Here is a 27,628-nt window from a genome sequence, read left to right on the forward strand (position 1 = left end):
GGTATGATGGTAGTGTGTTTTACTGTGGGTAGTATGGTAGTATGTTTTACTGTGGGTAGTATGTTTTACAGTGGGTAGTATGGTTTACTGTGGGTAGTATGGCAGTATGTTTTACTGGGGGTAGCATGGCTTTCTTGGCTTCTTTCACTTCAAGGATATCAATTGTTCTCTTGAACTGTGTTATTGCTGTTCACCTTTAACAGTCATGATGTTGGTCTTCTTCTCCCACTCCTATTATCCGTGACTAAGTGACCAGTAAGATTACAACCTCCCTGTTTCTGCAGCTGTGCTCTGCCATTTGCCAGAGGCCCTTTAAAGCATGGTGTTGGCGCAGCGTCCCCACCTGCCAGACCATCAAAAAGCCGTCCAAGCAGGAGAGCTACCAGCTGGGAGATACTAGAGAGCCCAGTCATGCCAACCCCGTAGAGCCAGAGCCCATGGCATCCGAAAGGGTGTACCCACAACACCAATCTGGTTTTGGAACACATGCCTCCCCCAGCCCTCCTCCCTCAGTGTGGCACATGATGCCTGCGTTGAAACATTGTATGTGTGTGACTGACTGACCGTGTCTCTTCCTCTTCTCCCTCAGATCCCATCTGATGCCGAGGCTGAAGGAATCGCGGTCTCACGAGTCGTTGCTCAGCCCCAGCAGTGCAGTAGAAGCTTTAGATCTCAGCATGGAGGATGAGGTGTTGATCAAACCGGTGCACAGCAGCATCCTGGGCCAGGACTACTGCTTCGAGGTGAGCCCACCCCACACCACCACCACTGCCTCTCATGACTGTCGCAGCTCAAGGCTCGCTGACTCTTTTTAATAGTATTTCTTAGGATCCTAAACCTCTGTATATAATGCATTGTGTTTAATCTACTCTTCATTTCATCGCCATTACATATGTCTTAAAACCAGCAGGTCTCTGACTGTCTGTCAAGCAGCCAGTGCCTTTGGGTAGTGTGAGTGTGTGGCTGGGCATTTGTTAGGGAGGAGGGTCTCTCTGCCCCTCCGCTTTCTGCCCGGCAGGGGCCTGTGTGTCTGCCTGACCCATCTGTTGGCATCTCCATGCTCCTGCTCTCTGTGGATCTGCTCGGAGAGGTGAGCGCCAAGGGGTCCCCAATCACAAGGATTTACTGCCTATTATGCTAAAGCACGCTGCCAGCTGGACAGACCATGGCTCTGTGACCGAGAGGACGTCTGACGGGGTCAGCCATAAAACGACAAGCGTTTCTCTCGTGAACAAGTGCAAGAGGATTTCAATGGCTGTCCAGGCTCATTGTTTAGTCTGGTATCAGTGTGCACTGTGCAGACCCTGCAGCTCAGCTGGAATGTGTGTGTGTGTGTGATACCCAACCCTGCTTTAGATGATACACACAGGCCATCCTATGGGTGTTTTTCATGATCCATAACCTAAAGGGAAGGGCTTAATCATCTGCCATACTTTCACAGGTAACCACTTCCACTGGAACCAAATGCTTTTCGTGCCGGTCATCTGCCGAGAGGGACAAATGGATGGAGAACTTAAGGAGAGCTGTACATCCAAACAAGGTAAACCCTATGCTATATAGCGTATAGGGCCCTCTGTGGAAGAAAATAATAATACAATAGAATACATGTCAAAGTACCCAGGAAAAGTCTCACATGATGTTTTTCACAGGACAACAGTCGGCGTGTGGAGAACCTTCTAAAATTGTGGATTATTGAGGCCAAGGACCTTCCAGCCAAGAAAAGGTATTTCTGTGAGTTGTGTCTGGATGACACGCTTTACGCACGGACTACCTGCAAACTGAAAACAGACAATGTGTTCTGGGGAGAGCACTTTGAGTTCAACAACTTACCTGCCATCAAAAGTGTCACCGTCCACCTGTACAAGGAGACGGACAAAAAGAAAAAGAAGGACAAGAACAGCTATGTGGGCCTGGTCAACATTCCCGCCGGCGCCGTCACGGGACGCCAGTTTGTGGAGAAGTGGTACTCTGTGAGCACGCCCAACCCGAACAAAGGGAAAACTCCCGGACCTATGATTCGGCTCAAGTCGCGGTACCAGAGCATGAGTATCCTGCCCATGGAGTCATATAAGGAGTTTGCAGAGTACATCACCAATAACTACATGCTACTGTGCTCCATCCTGGAGCCTGGCCTCAGTGTGAAGAACAAGGAGGAGATGGCCAGTGCCCTGGTGCACATCCTACAGAGCACTGGCAAGGCTAAGGTAAGGCCCCCTACTCTCTACAGAGGCTGTCCTACACTCAAACGATAGTGTGTTGTGTTCTCTGCATTTCCATTTTCAAATGATAGTCCAAAAAATGTCAAATATAAACACAACCCAGATCGAATTGATAGTAAAGGAGAGCTTCGCCAGCTCTCCTATTGTAGTCATTACAGCTGTGAGGGCTTTGATTGGTCACAATCAGTGATACCATTGTCTCGGATAATAAGTCAACATCATCTCAGCTGCATATTGCACACTTAAGCTGCAAAAGGTTAGGTTAGATAGAATAGGGGTCTGGGGTTTGAAAAGGAGTCCAGATAAGGTTATCTCGTCTCAGTCTAGGATTGGGGATTAAAAGTCCAGTTAGCCTCATATTTCTAGTCTTTGGGAGTCCTCCCACATGCTTACTGTAAGCAGTCTCCTAGACCTAGAAGAATGTGAATGCTTCCTGTTTGGGTTGGGGAGGGTCGTGTTTATTAGGAGTCAAACAGAAGAAAGTGAACTGAAACAGGGACGTACTACTGGGACATGTCCAGTGAGAAAAGGCTCATTTTCGTTTTCCGTTGCAAAACTCTTTGGAATGTTTTCCGTTGTGTTCCCTAATGAACACGACCCAGCTTGCTGTGGAAAGAGAATGGGAACCACCTGTGCTTAGTGGGTGGTTGGGGTACTGTGATGACAAGAATATATTGTATTAGCACTTTCTAATGAGGACTAGCTGAAAGGGGACTTGTGTACACTAACTGACGGACAAAGCAAACTTCTGGTAATACCTCCAACTTAGGACAATGGGCTGTGGTCACTATGTTTCATTTGAAACAAAGGCCTAGATCATTTTAATTCTGTCCCTTTTTTCCCCCACTTGCCATACGTTAGGCTATGTGGTAAACTGTCCTTCTCTAATCTAGGTAATCAATATATGCCATTGAGGGATTGTTGTTTGGTGTTTTTGAACTAACAGTAACATCGAACTGTATGGAATTGAGAAATGTCGCCGAACTCCACACAAGAAAAACTCCCCTACTACAGAGATCAAATCAAATCAAGCTTTATTTATACAGCACATTTCAGACATTGCAGCAAATAAAACACAATGAAAATAAAAGCTGAAATATTTACTACACAATAAACATAAGTTAAAAAACAACAGAATGACACAAACTGAACAACTAAAAAGCACCCTTATAGAAGCAAACCGGATGGACATCATGAAAATGATCGGAGAGGTTGAGAGTAGAAGAAGTTCAGGAGAAAGAACAAACAAAATGTAATTACTGTAAAATTGACTGTGTCCATAAAATGTAGATAGTGGGTATGGGCTGGAAGTAGAGGCCTAGGCGTTGTTGTTCACTAGTTTACTCCAAGTGGGGAAAGGGTGGCGGGGTTGGAAAGTAATAAAGGGGAATATATATATATATTTTTAAAGGATATGTATGTGTATGTATGTATGTATGTATGTATGTATGTATGTATGTGTGTATGTGTGTGTATATATATATATATATATATATATATATATATGTACAGTGGGGAAAAAAGGTCAGATGAAACCAAAATATAACTTTTTGGTAAAAACTCAACTCGTCGTGTTTGGAGGACGTAGAATGCTGAGTTGCATCCAAAGAACACCATGGGGGTGGAAACATCATGCTTTGGGGCTGTTTTTCTGCAAAGGGACCAGGACGACTGATCCGTGTAAAGGAAAGAATGAATGGGGCCATGTATCGTGAGATTTTGAGTGAAAACCTCCTTCCATCAGCAAGGGCATTGAAGATGAAACGTGGCTGGGTCTTTCAGCATGACAATGATCTCAAACACACCACCCGGGCAACGAAGGAGTGGCTTCGTAAGAAGCATTTCAAGGTCCTGGAGTGGCCTAGCCAGTCTCCAGATCTCAACCCCATAGAAAATCTTTGGAGGGTGTTGAAAGTCCGTGTTGCCCAGCGACAGCCCCAAAACATCACTGCTCTAGAGGAGATCTGCATGGAGGAATGGGCCAAAATACCAGCAACAGTGTGTGAAAACCTTGTGAAGACTTACAGAAAACGTTTGACCTGTGTCATTGCCAACAAAGGGTATATAACAAAGTATTGAGAAACTTTTGTTATTGACCAAATACTTATTTTCCACCATAATTTGCAAATAAATTCATTTAAAATCCTACAATGTGATTTTCTGGAAAAAAAAATCTCAATTTGTCTGTCATAGTTGACGTGTACCTATGATGAAAATTACAGGCCTGGCGGCGTAGTGTGTTACTGATGGTAGGCTTTGTTACTTTGGTCCCAGCTCTCTGCAGTGTGGTTCTGGGATTTTTGCTCACCGTTCTTGTGATCATTTTGACCCCACGGGGTGAGATCTTGCGTGGAGCCCCAGATCGAGGGAGATTATCAGTGGTCTTGTATGTCTTCCATTTCCTAATAATTGCTCCCACAGTTGATTTCTTCAAACCAAGCTGCTTACCTATTGCAGATTCAATCTTCCCAGCCTGTTTCTGGTGTCCTTTGACAGCTCTTTGGTATTGGCCATAGTGGAGTTTGGAGTGTGACTGTTTGAGGTTGTGGACAGGTGTCTTTTATACTGATAACAAGTTCAAACAGGTGCCATTAATACAGGTAACGAGTGGAGGACAGAGGAGCCTCTTAAAGAAGAAGTTACAGGTCTGTGAGAGCCAGAAATCTTGCTTGTTTGTAGGTGACCAAATACTTATTTTCCACCATAATTTGCAAATAACTTCATTAAAAATCCTACAATGTGATTTTCTGGAATTTTTTTCTCTCAATTTGTCTGTCATAGTTGACGTGTACCTATGATGAAAATTACAGGCCTCTCTCATCTTTTTAAGTGGGAGAACTTGCACAATTGGTGGCTGACTAAATACTTTTTTCCCCCACTGTATATGTATGTGTATGTGTGTATGTATGTATGTGTGTATGTATGTATTTATATATGTGTATATATATACATATGTATATGTATTTATATATGTGTGTGTATATATATATATATATAAAAACATGGGGGATTGGAAGTGATGCAGACAATTACATTGATGGAAGTTACAATCTATCTGCAATATTAAGCTGATCTACCCCCCCCCCCCCCCCCCCCAAAAAAAAAGCACCCTTAGGAAAGCAAAGCTAAAAATGTGTTTTAAGATCTCTTGTAAATATGTCCACCAATATAAGTCATGTTAAGATTCCGTCTTTATCCACGTTCCGTCTTTATTGCAAACTGCGCAGATGATCAGATCTCACCATGCCTGGAGAAGTGTTTCACTTCTCAGGAGCTACATGAACGTGATCTATCTAGTAGCAAGCAATGCTATATCTAATATGAATGTGGTTGTGACCTGGTACACGGCCACTGTGCTGTCTGCTTTCCTTCCTGGGACTGGTGAGAGAGAAGTGTCAGCCTCCTGTGGTAATTAGCGTAGTCGTCCTCATTAATTCCTGCTCCACTCCATCCACTCTTCAGCTCCTGCTATAAAACCATGCAGTGAGACCGAACGCTAACGCTGGTGTGTGTGTGTTCATGTGCACAAGGTCATCACTTGTTATTGCGGAGTGCTGTTTCAGCACAGAAACTTCTCTTTAGACTTTGCCCCTCAAACTTTGCTGCTGCTATGTAACACCACTGTGATAATGTCCATGCCCCACAGAAGCTTACGCCTATTAGTCTTAGCTAGAACAGCAATAGGGCGATGGAGCTTCATTATGTTAGCCTACGTTCTGCTCTGAGAAACAAGTGGAGCTTTGCCTCATTTTGCATCTATCCACTGCCCTGTGGTGGCTCACACCCCCTCCCTCTCATTTAATTTCCCTGTTTAGCCCTAATCCAATAGATGGATAGCTAAGGATCTGTGGCTCTATGCTTTCACTCAGGTTCCTGCTAGTCTAGAGGCTCTCTCTTTCATTTTAAAATGACTGTTGCTATTGGTTACAACTTCAAAAAGACAAAACACTGTAAGAGACAAACACTTTAAGTTCAGCTTCTCACCCTTTCCAGGGCACAATTGATTCAAATATGCTTCAATATTGCTCCTAGTGATCTATTCACAAACCCACCTGGCATAGCATGTTAGTAAGTGTGTTACCCACCTGGCTTAGTGTGTTAGTGTGTTACCCACCTGGCATAGCTTGTTAGTGTGTTACCCACCTGGCATAGCTTGTTAGTGTGTTACCCACCTGGCATAGCTTGTTAGTGTGTTACCCACCTGGCATAGCTTGTTAGTGTGTTACCCACCTGGCATAGCTTGTTAGTGTGTTACCCACCTGGCATAGCTTGTTAGTGTGTTACCCACCTGGCATAGCTTGTTAGTGTGTTACCCACCTGGCATAGCTTGTTAGTGTGTTATCCACCTGGCATAGCTTGTTAGTGTGTTATCCACCTGGCATAGCTTGTTAGTGTGTTACCCACTTGGCATAGCTTGTTAGTGTGTTACCCACCTGGCATAGCTTGTTAGTGTGTTACCCACCTGGCATAGCGTGTTAGTGTATTACCCACCTGGCATAGCTTGTTAGTGTGTTACCCACCTGGCATAGCGTGTTAGTGTATTACCCACCTGGCTTAGTGTGTTAGTGTGTTACCCACCTGGCATAGCGTGTTAGTGTGTTACCCACCTGGCATAGTGTGTTAGTGTATTACCCACCTGGCTTAGTGTGTTAGTAAGTGCAGTCAGTGCATGTTAAAGACTTCCCTAGCCGTTCTCCAGGCCTGTCTTGGGGTAGCAGTAGGGAGTGGGACAGTAAAACCATTTTCACACTAGTATTGTGCCGAATTGTACTCTGCTAGGGCAGACTTGGATCATTTCCTTTTCATATTGCCCTTTCCCAACATGGGTCCAACAACTATGGTGGATGCGTAACCATGCCGGCCCGGCTTAGCACAGTAGTGTGAGACGGGTATAGCTTAGTCTGTGTGTATGTGTGTGTTTGTGCGTGGCTGTGTGTGTGGCTGATGTGCAGTGAGTGACTGTGTGCTGTGAGTGACTGTGTTAGTGTCTGTTAGGATACACAGCACCTCGTATAGTCATAATCCTCTGCACCATCCAGATACCATAGTGTAATGGTTGGATGATCTGGACCACGGCTTGTGTCAACATGGGAGGCACCAGTTACATTGACGAGGAGCATTCAGGTATTTAGCCTACATTTGGCTGATACAGTAGATACTGTGCGTACAGTAGCTGAAATGTCTACCTCTCTCTCTGGTACAATCTTTGGGATTACGATAGCATGTTCCCTTTGACGCTCATTAGCATGCATAGCACCCCCAGGCCTCCCATAGAAGTGACTGCAGTCAGCCAGAGCAGACTACAGGAGCTCATAAAGAGGGAGTGTGACTGGTTAAGAAGGACACGGCCTGAGAAGGACTGGGAGTGGGGAAGGAAGGGAGTGGAGGGGCTAACCACTTGATCCATTAGCCCAGAATCGATAAGAGAGGAAGAGTCATCACTTGTCTGAGCTGCCTGTCTCTCTCTCTCTGTCCAAACTCACTGCTCTCAGTATCAATCAGGCTTATTATGAGGCTTGGGCTGTGCAGCAGTACACTGTTATTTATTTATGTAGAGACTGTTCACGTGCTGCATTTCAGATCACATTGATAGGCTCATTTGCTTGCAATACACACGATCTAGATCTGTTCCCAGGGCATAGGATAGTATCAATGTAACTTGTTGCTCTATTTATGTTTTTACTGTCCATTATGTTCTGTCTCTAGCTACTTTTAAAAACCAATAAAAAACAATTGCAATAATAATAAGATCTGTTCCCAGGACTCATCTACAGAGATCACTACCACATCATAACACACACCTCGGTAGAACAGCGGCGCTGGTTGCCTGGTTCCATGATGCATGTCTGATCAGCCTTTGCCTTCCCACTGGGCACAGACGTCAGTTCAACGTCTAGTTTTGATTTACATTTGGTTGAGCTGTCAACTAACGTGAATTCAACGTGAAATCAACAGAACATGTCACCATGTCATTGGATTTAGGTTAAAAGTTGAGTGAAAGAAAATATGAAATTCCCTTACGTTGGTGACTTTTTCCAAATCCAATCAGTTTTCCATGTTGATTCAACGTCATCACGTATATTTTTTGGGTTGAAATGACGTGAAAACAACGTTGATTCAACCAGTTTTTGCCCAGCCGGTGCCCATTCACTCACCTTATTGTCAAAGTTGTATTTGTGTGTTCTTGGCGGTGAATATGGGACGAGGCGACACGATGCTCTGTTCCAATACTTTAAAAATGTATGCTTCGTTCCTTTCTCCCTTCTGAGAATTATGATGACATGATAGGATTGGTGAAAGCTACAGTATGTTGTGGAAACCTTGCTGTTAGCCTACCTATCCAATTGGGTGAGGTCAGTGGAAGGAAGGAAGGAAGGAAGGAAGGAAGGAAGGAAGGAAGGAAGGAAGGAAGGAAGGAAGGAAGGAAGGAAGGAAGGAAGGAAGGAAGGAAGGAAGGAAGGACATTTATTTTCAAAGTTTTGGAACAGGGCCTCACAGTTCTATTTTGCTTTCAGGACTTCCTGACTGACCTGATGATGTCAGAAGTGGATCGTTGTGGGGAGAACGAGCACCTGATCTTCAGGGAGAACACGCTGGCCACCAAAGCCATTGAAGAGTACCTTAAACTGGTGGGGCAGAAGTATCTGCAGGACGCACTAGGTACGTGACATCCAGACACACTAAAGGAGACAGTGCTGCTACTACAGCAGAGAGCAAAAGTATTATAGGAGAGAAGAGGAGCCATGAACACATGGAATAGGCCTATGTATTGTTCATTAAGTATCATACATCTGGCTAGTATCTGGCCTTCAGAAAAACTCCCTGTACTCTCCACACACAGTACATTTTTAAGTGACTATTCAGATCAATAATTCATTGTTTTTCTGGAAAGTGACTTTGTTTGAAGCCGTGTTGAATGATTCAGAACGTCGATCTGTCCTTGATGGTTGACTGGCCCTCTTAAAAGTATATCACCAAAGATAATGAAAAGGGAATAAAATAACTCGGGGCTCTTTCACTAGCTGTCTAGCGAAGTAAAACCTTGGTGCAAGACAATCAGTGAGAAAATGATTCATCAATCTAGCTGTGGGGTGGCGATTTGAGTCTGTCATCTGATGTCCGTGGACTTGTACGATGGAAGGAGGAACTCAATTCAACAAAGGGAACAGTGCTGTTTTTTTACCACGTTTTGTCATGCGTCACCAGATATTTTGAACACCAATAGTCCAATAGTCCATAAACAGTCATAGCAAATAACAGCAGCAGTTTCCTTACCTAGTACAATAAGTGGATTTTCTATCAGTGTTTATGACATTAGCGTGTGCCAACTAGCAGAACTGTATGATTTTAGTGCCAAAAGAAATTGCATCTTCATAACTGTAGGCCTATATGTACTGTAATGGAGATTGTGGTCCTAGTCAGAGTAGTGACAACAGGCCTGTGTGCTGTTCTCCCTCCCTCTCCCAGGAGAGTTCATCAAAGCCCTGTACGAGTCAGACGAGAACTGCGAGGTAGACCCGGGGAAGTGTTCCTCAGGAGACCTCCCTGAGAACCAGAGCAACCTGAAGATGTGCTGTGAGCTGGCCTTCTGCAAGATCATCGACTCCTACCGGTAAATACACACACATCCCTCCCCCTCTCTGCCAATACAAGTAGCTAGCATTAGCCCTCATATTCTACTACCAAGCTTTCAGAGCTTTCACCATCGTCTAATGAAAGCTTGAATTGTGCAAAGGATGTACAAAAAAAAAATGATTGTACCTACCAATGTTTCCATGCAGTGTTTTCCCGCGGGAACTGAAGGAGGTGTTTGCCTCGTGGAGGCAGCAGTGCAGCAGTCGGGGCCGGCCGGACATCAGCGAGCGTCTGATCAGCGCCTCTCTGTTCCTGCGCTTCCTGTGTCCAGCCGTTATGTCACCGTCACTCTTCAACCTGATGCAGGAGTACCCCGACGACCGCACCGCACGCACCCTCACGCTCATCGCCAAGGTCACGCAGAACCTCGCCAACTTCACCAAGTAAGTGGGGGTGTGTGTACGAGTGTGTTAGTGATGCACGGGTTGACTCATAACCCACAGTCCCCGCGGTTATGTCTGCAGGGCAGGCTGGTTTAAATATTGTGTGGGTGAAGAGCTGTTGGGTGAAGAGAAAACAATACCTTCAAAAATCCATAAATGTATCATTCTTGTGCAATTTCTATCTATAGGCTACATTGGAAAAGATTTGGTGTGATGATTGTGAGGCGCTATACAAATTAAACGGCCACAAGACGGGGACTACAAATAGGCCTATGGCACCTCAAGGGAACTGTAGCCTACTGGTCAGATGGGTTAAATGGAAACTGAAATCTGGACACTGACTGTAGGTCTATAACCTATCACATACAGTTGAAGTCGGAAGTTTACATACACTTAGGTTGGAGTCATTAAAACTTGTTTTTCAACCACTTTCCAACAATTGTTTACAGACAGATTATTTCACTTATAATTCACTGTATCACAATTCCAGTGGGTAAGAAGTTTACATACACTAAGTTGACTGTGCCTTTAAACAGCTTGGAAAATTCCAGAAAATTGTCATGGCTTTAGAAGCTTCTGATAGGCTAATTGACATAATTTGAGTCAATTGGAGGTGTACCTGTGGATGTATTTCAAGGCCTACCTTCAAACTTTGCTTGACATCATGGGAAAATCAAAATAAATCAGCCAAGACCTCCCCCAAAAAACTGTAGACCTCCACAAGTCTGGTTCATCCTTGGGAGCAATTTCCAAACGCCTGAAGGTACCACGTTCATCTGTACAAACAATAGTATGCAAGTATAAACACCATGGGACCATGCAGCTGTCATACTGCTCAGGAAGGAGACGCGTTCTGTCTCCTAGAGATGAACGTACTTTGGGGTGAAAAGTGCAAATCAATCCCAGAACAACAGCAAAGGACCTTGTGAAGATGCTGGAGGAAACGGGTAAAAAAGTATCTATATCCACAGTAAAACGAGTCCTATATCGACATAACCTGAAAGGCCGCTCAGCAAGGAAGAAGCGACTGCTCCAAAACCGCCATAAAAAAGCCAGACTACGGTTTGCAACTGCACATGGGGACAAAGATCGTACTTTTTGGAGAAATGTCCTCTGGTCTGATGAAACAAAAATATTACTGTTTGGCCATAATGACCATCGTTATGTTTGGAGGAAAAAGGGAGGAATCTTGCAAGGCCAAGAACACCATCCCAACCGTGAAGCACGGGGGTGGCAGCATCATGCTGTGGGGGTGCTTTGCTGCAGGAGGGACTGGTGCACTTCACAAAATAGATGGCATCATGAGGAAGGAAAATGATGTGGATATATTGAAGCAACATCTCAAGACATCAATCAGGAAGTTAAAGCTTGGTCGCAAATGGGTCTTCCAAATGGACAATGACCCCAAGCATACTTCCAAAGTTGTGGCAAAATGGCTTAAGGACAACAAAGTCAAGGTATTGGAATGGCCATCACAAAGCCCTGACCTCAATCCTATAGAAAATGAGTGGGCAGAACTGAAAAGGCTTGTGCAAGCAAGGAGGCCTACAAACCTGACTCAGTTACACCAGCTCTGTCAGGAGAAATGGGCCAAAATTCACCCAACTTATTGTGGGAAGCTTGTGGAAGGCTACCAGAAACGTTTGACCCAAGTAAAACAATTTAAAGGCAATGCTACCAAATACTAATTGAGTGTATGTAAACTTTTGACCCACTGGGAATGTGATGAAAGAAATAAAAGCTGAAATAAATCATTCTCTCTACTATTATTCTGACATTTCACATTCTTAAAATAAAGTGGTGATCCTAACTGACCTAAGACAGGGAATTTTTACTCGGATTAAATGTCAGGAATTGTGAAAAACTGAGTTTAAATGTATTTGGCTAAGGTGTATGTAAACTTCTGACTTCAACTGTAGCTGTAATATTAACTCCTGCAGAATAAAGCATTTCTTGCAGTAAAATGATACAGCAAATGTAGGCAACATTTTTACTCTGGAACAGGATTGGAGAAATATGATTTCTTTGTTTCAGCATCTTGAGAGAATGTGAATGCTTAGTTGGATACCATCTGTAGACGTGCAATCTTTATCAGCATCATAAAAGCTAATAGTATTTCAACCACATAAAATATGCATCCAAGCCGAACTGAAATCTTATCAGAAACACGTTGGGTAGTTTTCACAGCCTTCTATTTCCTTACAACCGGCCAAACTGATGTCATTTCAACATTTTGCACAGAAAATCTTTAGTTTTTTGGAGGGGGTTATTGCATTTTCTCCCCAGTCCCTTAACGTCTTTGCGCCACGAAAGAAGCAGAGATGACAGAGAACTTTACCAATGTCAGCTAGATTGAAGCATTCATTCTAACGATTTATGACATTCTGGTGAGCTGGGGTTTATTTAGTCTTCTAGGACTACATATAATGACAGACGAGAAGCTGCATGTATCTAATTATAGACTAACAAATAGCCTGTCGAAATATCAGAAATTATAAGCAAAAACATATCTAAATCAGCCCCCAAAAAATCCTGCACCCCGTCCAAAATTATTTTAGCCATCTATGACGGTAGCCTACAGCGCATTTTCTATATTAGCGGGTTAGGGTCGGGTGCGGGCCTCATATTTTCACTTTATCACATATAGTCGGGCGGTTGCGGATGGGTTATTAGCAATTGCGGGCAGGTGCGGGTGAACAAACAACTGACCCACGCACCACTAGTGCGCATCCAAAAAATATACATGTTGGTGTGTTTATCTGTTGAAAACCGCATAATTCCTTCTGTTTTTGTTCCTTTATCTGTCCAGGTTTGGTAACAAGGAGGAGTACATGTCCTTTATGAACCAGTTCCTGGAGCACGAGTGGACCAACATGCAGCGCTTCCTGCTGGAGATCTCCAACCCAGAGACCATCTCCAACACGGCAGGGTTTGAGGGTTACATTGACCTGGGCCACGAGCTCTCCTCCCTGCACTCCCTGCTGGCCGAGGACGTCTCTCAGCTGGACCAGGTACCAGGATTTCACCACACTACTGGGATTTACTCTGTAATGACACACTCGCACTACGCGCTACTTTCAGCGACCGAGCGACCGGATACTAGTCCTTTTCAATGGGCTTGACAAAAGGGGGACATGCTGATGTTATATGTGAAAATGACATGTTACTAAATAATGAGTTCATAGGAATTGCATGAGACATATGCATGGGAGATATTAGTGTGCATTATTATTTTGTCTCCCTGCAGAGCACAGCCTCTAAGTTGGGTCCCTTGGCCCGTATACTGTGGGACGTGAACTCAGCGCTGACCAACCCATCTGGGGTACAGGTGTCCACCCCTACAGAGCGCATGGGCTCTCCCCCCCTTCCCCTCCCCCTCCCATTGGCAAGCTGCAGCCTCTCCACCGGCCTACCTCTTCACAAGATGGTCATGGACAGCGAGCTCTCTGGGTAAGGGGGCCACAGAATTCTAATGACAGTGTTATTTATGCTTCGTATGACACACACAACCTGCAGAGATCTGGAGATCTATGTGGGAGTTTACATTATCAGCATTTCAACATTTAACTTAAAGGCCCAATGCAGTCGTTTTTATATTGCTATCAAATAATTTCTGGGTAACAGTTAAGTACCTTACTGTAATAGGTTTCCATTAAAATTGGCAAAAATTGCTTTTTAGCAAAAAAACTATTTCTCAAGCAAGAATGTTGCATGGACTGTCTGGGAGTGGTCTGAGTGGAGAGGGGGAAACTGAAAACTAGCTGTTATTGGCAGAGCGGTTTGGAACTCTCTTTGTTATTGGTCTGTTAACCAATTTACCGCATAGTGACGTCGCAATGGAAAGACAACTCTTTTACAGTGTCAGTTTCATCAGCTATTGTACAATATGTGACCAACCGGCTCGATTCGGTTTTATGTAGCAAAATTTGAAATGGTGTTTTTTACATTAGATAAAAGTAGAGACTCAGTGCTAGAAAATGGTATATCATACCCTACAGTTGAGGAACAATGGGAAAGTAATTCTGCTTTGAAAGTTGATAAACTTGTAACCCCACTTTTGAGAAAATGGCCCTTGAATGTTTTGGTACATTTACTGGAGAGCTCTTCATTGTCAATACCCATTCAGCATCGTTCACACCCTCTTAAGCCTTAGCCCAACCATCTCTTTAAGGATTCACGTGCGGCCATGTGCTGAACTGTACGGTGACTACGGTAGTGTATTAAACAACCAAATATTTCAAGACTAAAGGCTGGTTTATACTACGTCTATCGACATGTCTTTATAAAGTTGTTGCAGTGACATCATGAACATTCTATTGTCGTCCGACATCAAACTTGTCGTTATGAAAAAGTATAAACACAAAAACGACAGCCTGGTGGTCCAAAATAGCATAACTGGTGTATTTTAACACCAATAAACCAGAGGAGGAAAAAATAAAAAAAATATTTAAAAAATACAACAAGAAACCCATCCGTTTAAAAAAAAGAATTTAGTATATATCAATCTAGCAAATCAGGAAACTAAAAGCAACTTTCTAAACAATGTTTTGGTTCGTTTCTAGTTTGTTAGCTAGCTGGCTAGCCAGTTCAAATAATGACCATATCATATAGCTGACACGTCTTAACTTTAGCTAATTTGTATTCATTATTACAGGAAAATAAACTCACAAGAAGATCATTATTTACAATTTAAGGGCGAGCTAATTACAGAAAATAGCTTACAGTTGTGAGTGTGACGAAAAAAAAGCAGGGCATTCTACTTGAGAATTTTAGAACTTGGACACTGTCTTGTTGACCTAAAGTTATATCCTAATTTGACATTGGTACAGGCCATGTTGTTCTTCACATTACCGTCTCTGGTAAACACATACTATAGCAAATAAAATCCATGTTTATTTGTCACAAACACAGGATACAGAAGGTGTAAACGGTACAGTGAAATTATTACTTGCATAGTGGAGTCTTTTGTTTAGACATGTAGCTAGCTAGCTAGTTAAACAATGAACCATAATCCCAACTCATAACGTTACTACCCTGCATTAATCTACCGGTAGCTAAAGCTAACCAACTAGGTTCAATGTTAGCTAGCTAGCTAACATCAGGCTATAACTAGCAATGCAAATGGCTCTGAGATACGAATAATATTACTACACAGATCATACACGTAACGTTAGCTAGCCAGCCAGCTAACGTTAGCTAGCTAGCTAACAGTATGCTTTAACTTGCAATGAAAATGACTTTCTTACTAAATTAAAAACGTATAATATCTGAAAATGTAGCTAGCTAGACTTTCTTACCCGTATACATGGATGAACGCTTCTCCCTCTCTGTCACGGATGCCATGGTTGCCCTTAGTTTGAAGATGTAATCCGGAGACAGGTGTTTTTTGCAATTCTTCATGATATCTTAAAAAAAAAGCAGCATTAGAAAGGATTACCTACACATACTGAGCAGCTCATGTTATAGACAGACGCATGCTACATGGCAGACCAATCTCTCGGCATGTCCAACCCATCCATTGTCTCAGCCAATCATGGCTAGCGGGAAGGTTCCTGTGTTTTCCGTGGCTAAACCGACTAGGCTCGTAATTTAACAATTTTATTCGTATTTACAGATGGCATTCAAATGTGTTATTAAGGCACATGAAATGTCACATTCCAGAAGGCATTTCTGCAACAACAACAACAACAACAACAACAACAAATATTTTAAAAAATGTTTACATTCAAATGCCTCTCCTGTGAGGTAGTGACGTGCGACATATGCCTTGTTTCCATATGATATGAAACACTGGAAAAACATAATTTTGACTGCACTGGGCCTTTTTAATAGATGTTGATTTTACAATTCAGCAATTTCTTGACAGTTCTTTGGAAGGGTATTATCTTTACAGTGTCTCCGGTCTAAAACAACATTTATCTCATTTGATGCTGTTGTCTTGGTGCAGGTTGGTTGATTTTACGAGGCTGCCGTCGCCAACCCCAGAGAACAAGGATTTATTCTTTGTGACGAGGAACTCTGGCATCCAGCAGTCTCCAGCCAGAAGCTCCAGCTACTCGGAGGCCAACGAGGCTGAGGTACAGCTCCCCAACAGCAGCAAGAGTCTGTCCATGGTAGACCTGCAGGACAGCCGCAGCCTGGAGAGTACCCCTGGCCCTGCCTCCCCCAGCGACATGCTCTTCAACGACAGCCAGTTCCCAGTCACCCCTGGGCCTGGGGGCTGGGCCGCCCGCACCCCTCAGGGCATCATACCCACTCCCGGCCCCGGGCCCACTCTGAGGAGGACAGGCCAGACCCCCAACACCCCCAGCACAGAGAGCAGCACCCCAGGCCCAGGGAGGCCCTCACAGCTCCTGGCCCCACTCTCCTTCCAGAACCCTGTTTACCAGATGGCCACGGGGATGACCATAAGCGTTTCCCCGCGGGGTCCCCTGGCCGACTCGGGCTCCGATGGCCACAGCTCCGTCAGCTCTCAGGGCAACAACACAGAGGACACCCCCAAGCACCCGGGGGTCTTCCTCACCCAGGGGGTGGCGGTCAGTAGCGGAGGAGGCAGCAGCAGTGAGTTCACCACCCGCCGCCAGCTGTCCCTCGGGGAGCACCAGCCCAACGTGCCGCGGCAGAACAGCGCCGGCCCCCAGCGCAGGATAGACCAGCCCCCTACGCCCGTCACCAGGGGCAGGACGCCGCCCAACATGCTCCAGACAGCCTACCCTGGGCCGCGGCCCTCCAGCGGCAGCATTATGTCATCATCCCCCGACTGGGGGCCCAGTGGCGGCAACCGTCTGAGACAGCAGTCGTCCTTTTCCAAAGGGGACAGTCCTGAGACCAAGCAGCGCACCCTGCACAAAGTGAGTAGAGCATGTAACATCATGTGGTGTGGTTGGGGGGGGGGAATCACTGTTATCCTGGACAGACACTGTGTCTGCAGGCTTGTATTAGGAATGTAGGTCACTCTAATATACAGTGGGGAGAACAAGTATTTGATACACTGCCGATTTTGCAGGTTTTCCTACTTACAAAGCATGTAGAGGTCTGTAATTTTTATCATAGGTACACTTCAACTGTGAGAGACGGAATCTAAAACAAAAATCCAGAAAATCACATTGTATGATTTTTAAGTAATTAATTTGCATTTTATTGCATGACATAAGTATTTGATCACCTACCAACCAGTAAGAATTCCGGCTCTCACAGACCTGTTAGTTTTTCTTTAAGAAGCCCTCCTGTTCTCCACTCATTACCTGTATTAACTGCACCTGTTTGAACTCGTTACCTGTATAAAAGACACCTGTACACACACTCAATCAAACAGACTCCAACCTCTCCATATTGGCCAAGACCAGAGAGCTGTGTAAGCACATCAGGGATAAAATTGTAGACCTGCACAAGGCTGGGATGGGCTACAGGACAATAGGCAAGCAGCTTGGTGAGAAGGCAACAACTGTTGGCGCAATTATTAGAAAATGGAAGAAGTTCAAGATGACGGTCAATCACCCTCGGTCTGGGGCTCCATGCAAGATCTCACCTCGTGGGGCATCAATGATCATGAGGAAGGTGAGGGATCAGCCCAGAACTACACGGCAGGACCTGGTCAATGACCTGAAGAGAGCTGGGACCACAGTCTCAAAGAAAACCATTAGTAACACACTACGCCGTCATGGATTAAAATCCTGCAGCGCACGCAAGGTCCCCCTGCTCAAGCCAGCGCATGTCCAGGCCCGTCTGAAGTTTGCTTGATCCAGAGGAGGAATGGGAGAAGGTCATGTGGTCTGATGAGACAAAAATAGAGCTTTTTGGTCTAAACTCCACTCGCCGTGTTTGGAGGAAGAAGAAGGATGAGTACAACCCCAAGAACACCATCCCAACCGTGAAGCATGGAGGTGGAAACATCATTCTTTGGGGATGCTTTTCTGAAAAGGGGACAGGACGACTGCACCGTATTGAGGGGAGGATGGATTGGGCCATGTATCGCGAGATCTTGGCCAACAACCTCCTTCCCTCAGTAAGAGCATTGAAGATGGGTCGTGGCTGGGTCTTCCATCATGACAACGACCCGAAACACACAGCCAGGGCAACTAAGGAGTGGCTCCGTAAGAAGCATCTTAAGGTCCTGGAGTGGCCTAGCCAGTCTCCAGACCTGAACCCAATAGAAAATCTTTGGAGGGAGCTGAAAGTCTGTATTGCCCAGCGACAGCCCCGAAACCTGAAGGATCTGGAGAAGGTATGGAGGAGTGGGCCAAAATCCCTGCAAAATCGGCAGTGTATCAAATACTTGTTCTCCCCACTGTATCTACTGCTGTACATATCATTCTTAGTATATCTTGTGTCAATTAATCCAGTGTATATACGTAGAGATTGCATTTGGTTTACTGTTAGTGCTATTTGGGTTGTTAATTGGATTCGTTCCGACATAATAAATAAAAAAATGTTGGTGTACTTGTTTGACATTTTACTGCATTGTTAGGAACTAGTAACATAAGCATTTAGCTGCACTCGCTATAACATTTGCTAAACTGTGTACGGGACCAATAAACTTTGATTTGATTAGTGTTGTCACGATACCAGATTTTTTTACTTCGATACCAGGTTGAGTATCATAATACTCGATACTGAAACGATATTCAATTACAAAACGATACTCAATACCAAAACGATACCATGGCAAAAAAAATTTAATATTATTAGCTAAAGTCACAGAATAACCACTGGGCTTTATTTTGTTTAAACATTAAACAAAATGTTGATAACTTGTAGAACAAATAGAATATCTTCTATTCTATATTAAATTATGTTGCAAAAATAAAACACCATATTAAAAAACGGAAGAATTCCTTCAAACCATATCGGAGACTCAGAGCAGACAAAATAATTGTACAATTACATCTAAATTGTTTTAAAATGTAATTCGATACATATCAGAGTTAATTTGCCAAAATATTGGGTCAAATGACATTCATTAGACTCATAATTCATTACAGTTAAATAATTGGATGTAGTAAATGAGTAGTTTAGTTACAAAATGACATGAAAAACACTTTGAAACTCATTTCTGAAGCTTCTATATTACAATAGTCTACACGCCATAGAAATACAATGGAATTTACACAATATACTACGATTTGTAGAGTGCATTTCACTTCCCAGGCTGCAATGCTCTGCCCAGGACTGGCTGGCTAGTGGCTACTGGCCACTGCTAGCAAGCGCAGACAAACGCAAAGTAGTCTAAATATATTGCTATCAAGTTATGAGTGCATTTCACCTTACTTTTGGGTTGTGTAATCATATTATAATCCTCACATGAATGTCATGCTGAATATACACTGAGTGTACAAAACATTAAGAACACCTTACTAATATTGAGTTGCACCCCTTCTTTTGCCCTCAGAACAGCCTCAATTCGTTGGGACATGAACTCTACGAGGTGTCGAAAGCGTTCCACAGGGATGCTGACCCATGTTGACTCCAATGCTTCCCACAGTTGTGTGAAGTTGGCTGGATATCCTTTGGGTGGTGGACCATTCTTGATTCACACGGGAAAATGTTGAGCGTGAAAAACCCAGCAGCGTTGCAGTTCTTGACACAAACCGGTGCGCCTGGCACCTACTACCATACCCTGTTCAAAGGCACTTAAATATTTTTGTCTTGCCCATTCACCCTCTGAATGGCACACATACACAATCCATATCACAATTGTCTCAAGGTTTAAAATCCTTCTTTAACTTGTCTCCTTCTCCTACCCTGGTTGAAGTGGATTTAGCAAGTGACATCAATAGCTTTCACCTGGATTCACCTGGTCAGTCTGTCATGGAAAGAGCATTTGTCCTTAATGTTTTGTACACTCAGTGTATGTTCATGTCATTGTCAGTCAAAAATCATTCAAATTTAGTAGAATAACGACAACATTACAATGCAAATGGCATGTGTAAAATAGTGTTTTTTATGTGGTTTTGAATCGAAACCTCCCTTGCACTGCTTTGCAACACCTTTTGCTTAGTAGTTTAGGTGGGCTGGCCCTTATATTCCCATAGTTCGCTTCTGCAGCCAGTGTTTTCAACAAGCTGTGGGCGTGGAGGTATGATGTTTTCGTTTGAAGAAGCCATACTGTCTGCATTTTCTCTCTCTTGCTTGCACTGTGTCGGCTGCCTGGCTAGCTACTGCCCCCTTGAGAAGATTCAGACAGATTACTAGACAGACTCGATCCTCTCAATCCGTATATGAAGTGAGACACATTTGACAGAAGTATTGAAAGTACCAAACCGTTTTTCATGTTCTAGTATTGAATAAGTACCGAAGTTTCGGTATACCGTGCAACACTAGATTTGATAAGCTCTTGGTTGAGTAACCACTTAATATCTATCTGGCCAGAGTTTGGATTGCATTGTACTAGGTGCTGCAGGTAGGAAATTAGATTCTGATGAGGAGTAACTCTCCATAACCAATGGCTGAACTTCAGAATAATAATACACACAGCCAAGCCCATTAGCATTGCTAGCTTAACTTCATCTGTGGCCTTGAGGGATGAGCCAGGCAGGATATGACCTCGGTGGAGGTCTCCAGCTCACAGTCACTGTGGTTGGTGGAGACAGTATGGATTTAATGCCCAATTGGCCTCAATAAGCATTAATAACACTCAGCCTCACTAAGCCAATAGCAAATCACCCAGGGCAGTGAGTCCAGAGGCGGTACCCTACAGGCCTCTGTGCTGATGCCTGCGAATGGACTAGACAGGCAGAATTAATTGTGACTATGGACGTAGTGGTTATTAAATGCCTGTTCCACTCAACTAAATCAGTTTTGTCTGTGGTCTGAATAAACCCTCATTATTAACAGATGGAGCATTTACCAGCTAAACACAACTGCACCCCTCTCCTTGGTAATATTTAGGATCAAAACAAGTTCCACGCTGTATTTGGGTCTCTCTCTCTGTGGGTTTGTGGTGGTCGCCAGGTCCCAGCCAGAGTAGGAGGGTTTTTTTAGGGAACGCACCAGGGGGCAGGTGAAAAGACGGGTTTAACATATAGACTAACTGAACCATTTCGCTATTAAACAAATAAATTCCTTCAATTATTAAAATCTTCTTTATCAAGGTTTTAGAGACTTGATACCAAGCTCTCGTGATTCCTTACTAAGATGAACATGGACAATTCACCAATGCAAAACAACCAACCCTGTGCCTTCCCCTTGCTTCACCCTTGTTCCTCTGATCCCCCCCCTAGCTGAATACACTGGCTCTGCTCTACTCCACAGTAGACACAGGCTCTGCTCTACTCCTCAGTAGACACTGGCTTCCCATTGAAGGGATGGGAATGAGTACTCGAATACTCGAACAGACGTCAAAGCTCCATCTTTAACCCATTTTTTTTCATTTGCTTTGAATCTAGTGTTCCATTTGTACAAAATGAAACTAATCATCACACTGTTCTTTTCCCTAAATTCCCTTTCCCCTCCGTGTCTTATTCACTCAATTGCAGCATTCCAACCGCTCCCTCCACACACACACACAAGCTCCCGCTAGGCCTACTGAAATAAATGCCTATAAAAATATATCTAACTGATGGGAAACACAAGCTACATTCCTTGCCAAATGATGACAGTTTTATCACAAATCCAAAATGGACTGGTTGATTGAAGTAGGAAAATATGTGTTCTAACACCGAGCTACAGTTTTTGAATAATTGCGTCGCATCTATTTTACGCTTAAGCTACTTTGCGAACTGCTAATGCATTTTAGAGTTGGTTAGCCTAGACTATAACCCCCCTAAACATAGACAGGTTCCACACTGACAATATGCAAAAACATTAGATTGATAAAGAGCGTATTTTCATCAGAATCATTAAGCATATGCCTACTCACCAAACAGATTTCGTGGCCGTAATTCATCACATGCAGTGTTCAATGTGGAATTGTTCATTTTGAAAATTCCAAAGAAGAGGCAGATTAAACTAAATCGAACGTCTGTATATCGAAAAGAAGACAAATGTTGGTTTCTAACCCAGATGTATTTTCTTCTTTCAACTCAACCAAATTGAGCCCCGTTTCAAATTGTCACTCTGAGAATACTGTAACTGCTCCAGGCATGAGATGCTCATCACTTCAAACTGGTAACTTTATTCATTTGGAAAAATAGTCTGTTTCTATTTTATTCTGTTAGATTACGTCATGTTTTTTAAAACTATAAAATAGGTGTGTCTTGACTGTGATAAGGGCTCGGGAAATAAGAGCGTCTGTCTGCTAAATTAACAAAACAAGGCTATGCCATTGCACAGCCATAGGTTTCTACAAGCAAGCGCCACTGCTGAGGTTACAGCCTTTTTGAAGATTGTGTTCCACGATATAATACAATAACAAGTTGATATTACGGTTTCAATAAATTAATCTTAAATGGCACTTGCTTTTTTATTGAGGCAATTAAGCAATTAGGATTTGTTATCTGTAATAGTAATGGTAAATTAGGCATTGTTGGCATATAGATAAATGCGCACATATTTTCAGTTCGAGTACTCGAAAAAGAGTCCTATTGTAGCTTGTGATTTTCATCATGCAACATTTATTTACCCTGCCGCACTTCTTCTAATCATTACTTACCAGAAGGGGTGGGTGTGTGTGTGTGTGTGTGTGTGTGTGTGTGTGTGTGTGTGTGTGTGTGTGTGTGTGTGTGTGTGTGTGTACACGTGCGTGCTTTTTGTGTGTGTTCCACCAGGTGCCCTCCCCTGTGAACCCCAATGCCCTGGACCGCACTGCTGCTTGGCTGTTGAATATGAATGTGCAGTATTTAGACCAAGAGGGAGTTGACCCAGATACCAAGCACAGGGAAGACCTCCGAAACAAAGAGGAGCTCACCCAGACTGAAAAGGTAATGTCTAGCGCAACATCACAACACCATTCAGCACAGCTACAACATCACAACACCATTCAGCACAGCTACAACATCACAACACCATTCAGCACAGCTACAACATCACAACACCATTCAGCACAGCTACAACATCACAACACCATTCAGCACAGCTACAACATCACAACACCATTCAGCACAGCTACTCTACTTCTTTACAGGGGTGTTATTGATGAAGTGAAAGCAAAGACCGGGCCGAGGTAATGGATCTCTCCCTACTAGCAGGTCTTCCATGATTTGAATTTGTGGATATTAAAGGGTTATTTGCTGCTTAAGTGGAAAGAAAAATGATACTGTGTGCAGAGAGAAGTACCATGATATACTGTATACTGGTGGTGTAATTATACTACAGTATACGAGTTGAATTAGCCTCTCTATTCTGACATTGTTGAAATATAGGTAGACTGCCAGGTGTAGGTTGACGTTTATTGTCATGAATCTTGCCCTGGAGGCAGAGCTGAGTGATTTTCTGCTAGATGGGCCAGATGCAAAGTCAAAATTGGCTATGTTATAAATATTCATGAAAACTAAAATGTGCTTTTGGTCTTAATTTAAGGTTAGGGTTAGCAGTGTGGTTAAGGTTAGGGTTAGCAGTGTGGTTAAGGTTAGGGTTAGCAGTGTGGTTAAGGTTAGGGTTAGCAGTGTGGTTAAGGTTAGGGTTAGCAGTGTGGTTAAGGTTAGGGTTAGCAGTGTGGTTAGGGTTAGCAGTGTGGGTAAGGTTAGGGTTAGATTTTGTGGCTGTGCCAGCTAGATCACTCTGCAGAGCTGCCTCCAGGGCAGGATTCATGACAATAAATGCCAATCTGCTAGATGGGTATAGGCTGAGTGTGCCCTCCCCTCTCTCTGCCAATTTCCCTAGCTACTCCAATTAATTATACACCAGCAACATATTGCACTCGAACACACTTATCAGCGAAACATACACGGACACGTTTTCATCACACACAAATTCATGGCTTTCAATTTCTAGATGTTTTTAAGGTGTTTTAGTGATCATTTCACCTCTGCCAAAGTGAGAACCAAACACTTTCCTTTTTAAGTGATAATGATGATTCTTACAAATCCAACTTCTGTTAATTATTTTGGACAATTACTACCCGTAAATGCCCATTATAATGTCCTTAGTTGAAGTTAGTTGAAGGGCTCTTTAATCTTTGTATTAAACAGACAGAATACAGTACTCAGTGCTAGAATATTATATTTGAAGAATTAGGCATATTTCAATCACTATGGTTTTAGACCAGGTACTGTCTACTGTATGGTTTCTATGGAGCCTAGTTAGTACATTACGCAACAGCAGTGTCGGGAATGTCATTCTAAGTAGAAATAAAATCCCTGCATCCCTTAAATCCCATTTTACTTTTTTTAATAGCTTGTTAAACGCTGTAGGATGTATTATTTTCATCAATCTGTTTGAGATTCACTTGCTTGCAGAGACAGTAGAAATGTACCTGAAAGCTTTGCAGGATCCCACATTTGAACCCGGGCCGGCGTTTCATAGCATGACTAGGAGCTTTGACTTGATTGTGAACCTGAGTTTTCATCCATACACTTGCATTAGCATACACTGTACATTACAGTAGTTACTCCACAGAGGATGGTAAGACTACTCTTCTGTCAGCAGTTGAGTCCAAGAAAAACAGAAGCATATCAAACCCAACGACAAACTGTCTCATAGCCCACTGAATGGGAGCTGCTTTGGGAATGACAAGTGTGTGTGCGTGCGACACTGGTCTGTCACTGACTCCCAACTGCCACTCTGTCCTGTGCCCAGTACCAGCAGGAAATCGCCATCCTGCAGGACAAGCTGTGTCAGTCAGCCAAGAAGCTGGAGGAGTATGAGTGTCACCTTAACGGCCAGGACGAGCAGACCCAGACGATGCTGCTGGAGTACCAGGCGCGCCTGGAGGACACGGAGGAGCGCCTGCGCCGGCAGCAGGACGACAAGGAGCTCCAGATGAAGAGCATCATCACCAGGTGAGGTGTCCTCTACCTACCAGTGGAGACTGGTGTCACTTTAAATTGGAGCAAAAGATGTGTACATCATCTAATGTGCAAAAGATGATGTACAAATAGAGATACTGGGGTGAAAATGAGCAAAATAAATAACAATATGGGGATGAGGTAGTTGGGTGGGCTAATTTCAGATGGGCTGTGTACAGGTGCAGTGATCGGTAAGCTGCTCTGACAACTGATGCTTAAAGTTAGTGAGGGAGATAAGTGTCTCCAGCTTCAGAGATTTTTGCAATTCGTTCCAGTCATTGGCAGCAGAGAACTGGAAGGAATGGCGGCCAAAGGAGGTGTTGGCTTTGGGGATGACCAGTGAGATATACTTGCTGGAGCGCATACTACGGATGGGTGTTGCTATGGTGACCATTGAGCTAAGATAAGGCGGGGATTTGCCTAGCAGTGATTTATAGATGGCCTGGAGCCAGTGGGTTTGGCGACGAATATGTAGTAAGGACCAGCCAACAAGAGCGTACAGGTCACAGTGGTGGGTAGTATATGGGGCTTTGGTGACAAAACGGATGAACTGTCAACTATGGACTTTGTCATTTGGTCCTGGTTTTGTGTACAACTGTGTTTTTAATGTCTCACATTTATTTGTTCTGTTGTCTGTGCTATGCATCGAGAAGATAAATGTGATCTTTTTAACATCACTGTAAAAAATTTAAAAAGTAGTGAGTGCATACATTTTCATACTTTTTTTGTACTGGTCACCGTGGGAATCGAACCCACAACCCTGGCGTTGCAAGTGCCATGCTCTACCAACTGAGCTACACGGGACCAGTCAATCAATCAACAACTCCAGCCATCAGTACAGACATATCTTTGTTACTCTTTCAGGCTGATGTCTGTTGAGGAGGAACTGAAGAAAGATCATTCAGATATGCAGTCGATAGTGGACTCAAAACAGAAGATCATTGAAGCCCAGGTGAGTGCTTAGTGTCCACACGAGATGTTTTGCCTGGCAAGATATGTTTTTTCCACAACTGTAAATAGAAAGTATTTACTCAAATATTGTATTCACAGATTTACTGTAACATGTCAGACTACAGACTTGAAGAGAACAGCGCCCTCTGGCGTTATAAATGTTAACAACCTACTCAGATTGAAAATGATAGGTGTCACTCACTGCAAACAATCCAGCCACTGGAATTACTGTAACAAGTACAGAATGTACTGTATGTGGACATTCTACGTTTTTACTTCAGCAACATTCCCTTTCTGTTTACAATAGTGGCTGCTTGTTTTGTTTAAGTCATGTTGGTTTGCTGAGAAGCTGTAGTACAGTCCATCAGAGCCATGTTATGAAGGATTCATTGGATTGTGTGGCGACAACCCTCCTCTTCTCTACCTCCCTCCTTCCTTCTCTACCTCCCTCCTTCCTTCTCTACCTCCCTCCTTCCTTCTCTACCTCTCTCCTTCCTTCTCTACCTCCCTCCTTCCTTCTCTACCTCCCTCCTTCCTTCTCTACCTTCCTCCTTCCTTCTCTACCTCCCTCCTTCCTTCTCTACCTCCCTCCTTCCTTCTCTACCTCCCTCCTTCCTTCTCTTCCTCCATCCTTCTGTATTCCTCCTCACTTTGCAGGAGAAACACATCGCGTCTCTGGACGCGGCCAACGCCCGCCTGATGAGCGCTCTGACCCAGCTGAAGGAGCGCTACAGCATGCAGACCCGTAACGGCATCTCCCCTACCAACCCCACCAAGCTCCAGATCACGGAGAACGGAGAGTTCAGGAACAGCAGCAACTGCTAGGGAGAGGAGAGGGGGCCAAGCCCAACTCAATGACGCTTGGGCAGGAGGAGGGAGGAGGAACTAGCCACACCCAGCCACTCTCCAGAGAAACAGAATTATACTGTACAAATCCATTATTTTCAATGGATGAGGTCAGGATCACAGAAAGAAGGCAGACTGACTGAAGCTGTTGCTGAAAAATATAAAGGACTTGATCAGATTGACTTTAGAGAAAGCTATAACGTCTACACCTGACTGCAAGACATCCTAAACTCTGTATCCCAGTACATAAAACAACATTTTATCTATTTAAGGTTGTGCTGTTATTTAACAAAGAGCCTGTTTTGAAGTGATTTGAACCATTATAAGCTTCAGAATGTTTCTGATTTCTCATCTACACGTATCATTTTCAGTCACTGCGTTGATATAGCACAGGGTGCTAAAAGAGGACGCTCTTTTATGGACCCTACGTTTTCAGAATGCTCTATATTCCACTGACCTTTAGTAAACAGAATAAATACTATAATACTCAAAGCCAGCCTGTTTCTTCCAGCAACAGTATAGTATAGCACAAGTGTATAGTACATTGTAGCATCAATCTTTGATTTTACTCAATGGCTGTTTTTTTTTACCCCACTGTTTTTGTTTCAAACTTCAAAAGCACACAGTATATGTTGCCAAGTGAACACCTCTATCAGTGAAAGCCTCCTCTCATGTTGACAAGCTTTTGAAAACCGCTTTGGTTAGACTTTTC

At 43.6% G+C, this 27,628-nt stretch overlaps 1 protein-coding gene across 2 annotated transcripts; it reads left to right on the forward strand.

Annotated features, from left to right (window-relative positions):
- Positions 1–589: 589 nt before the first annotated feature.
- Positions 590–26,895, forward strand: dab2ipa (DAB2 interacting protein a; the record flags this gene model as incomplete). Of its 2 annotated transcripts, XM_084176539.1 has the most annotated exons (14): positions 590–743; positions 1,442–1,540; positions 1,650–2,204; positions 8,735–8,879; positions 9,687–9,831; positions 10,001–10,237; positions 13,047–13,248; positions 13,485–13,687; positions 16,185–17,114; positions 17,291–17,303; positions 22,942–23,094; positions 24,911–25,113; positions 25,984–26,071; positions 26,728–26,895. In XM_084176539.1, exons 1-14 carry the CDS (start codon positions 600–602, stop codon positions 26,893–26,895), a joined length of 3,285 nt encoding a protein of 1,094 aa, XP_084032665.1. In that variant the 5' UTR covers positions 590–599. The 2 variants fall into 2 exon arrangements, with proteins under 2 accessions (XP_084032665.1, XP_084032664.1); XM_084176538.1 differs by lacking the exon at positions 17,291–17,303 and having other exon boundaries at positions 16,185–17,088.
- Between the last annotated feature and the right edge of the window lie 733 nt (positions 26,896–27,628).

This window comes from Coregonus lavaretus (assembly GCF_964263955.1).
Source record: "Coregonus lavaretus genome assembly, chromosome: 14".
Classification (NCBI taxonomy): Eukaryota; Metazoa; Chordata; class Actinopteri; order Salmoniformes; family Salmonidae; genus Coregonus; species Coregonus lavaretus.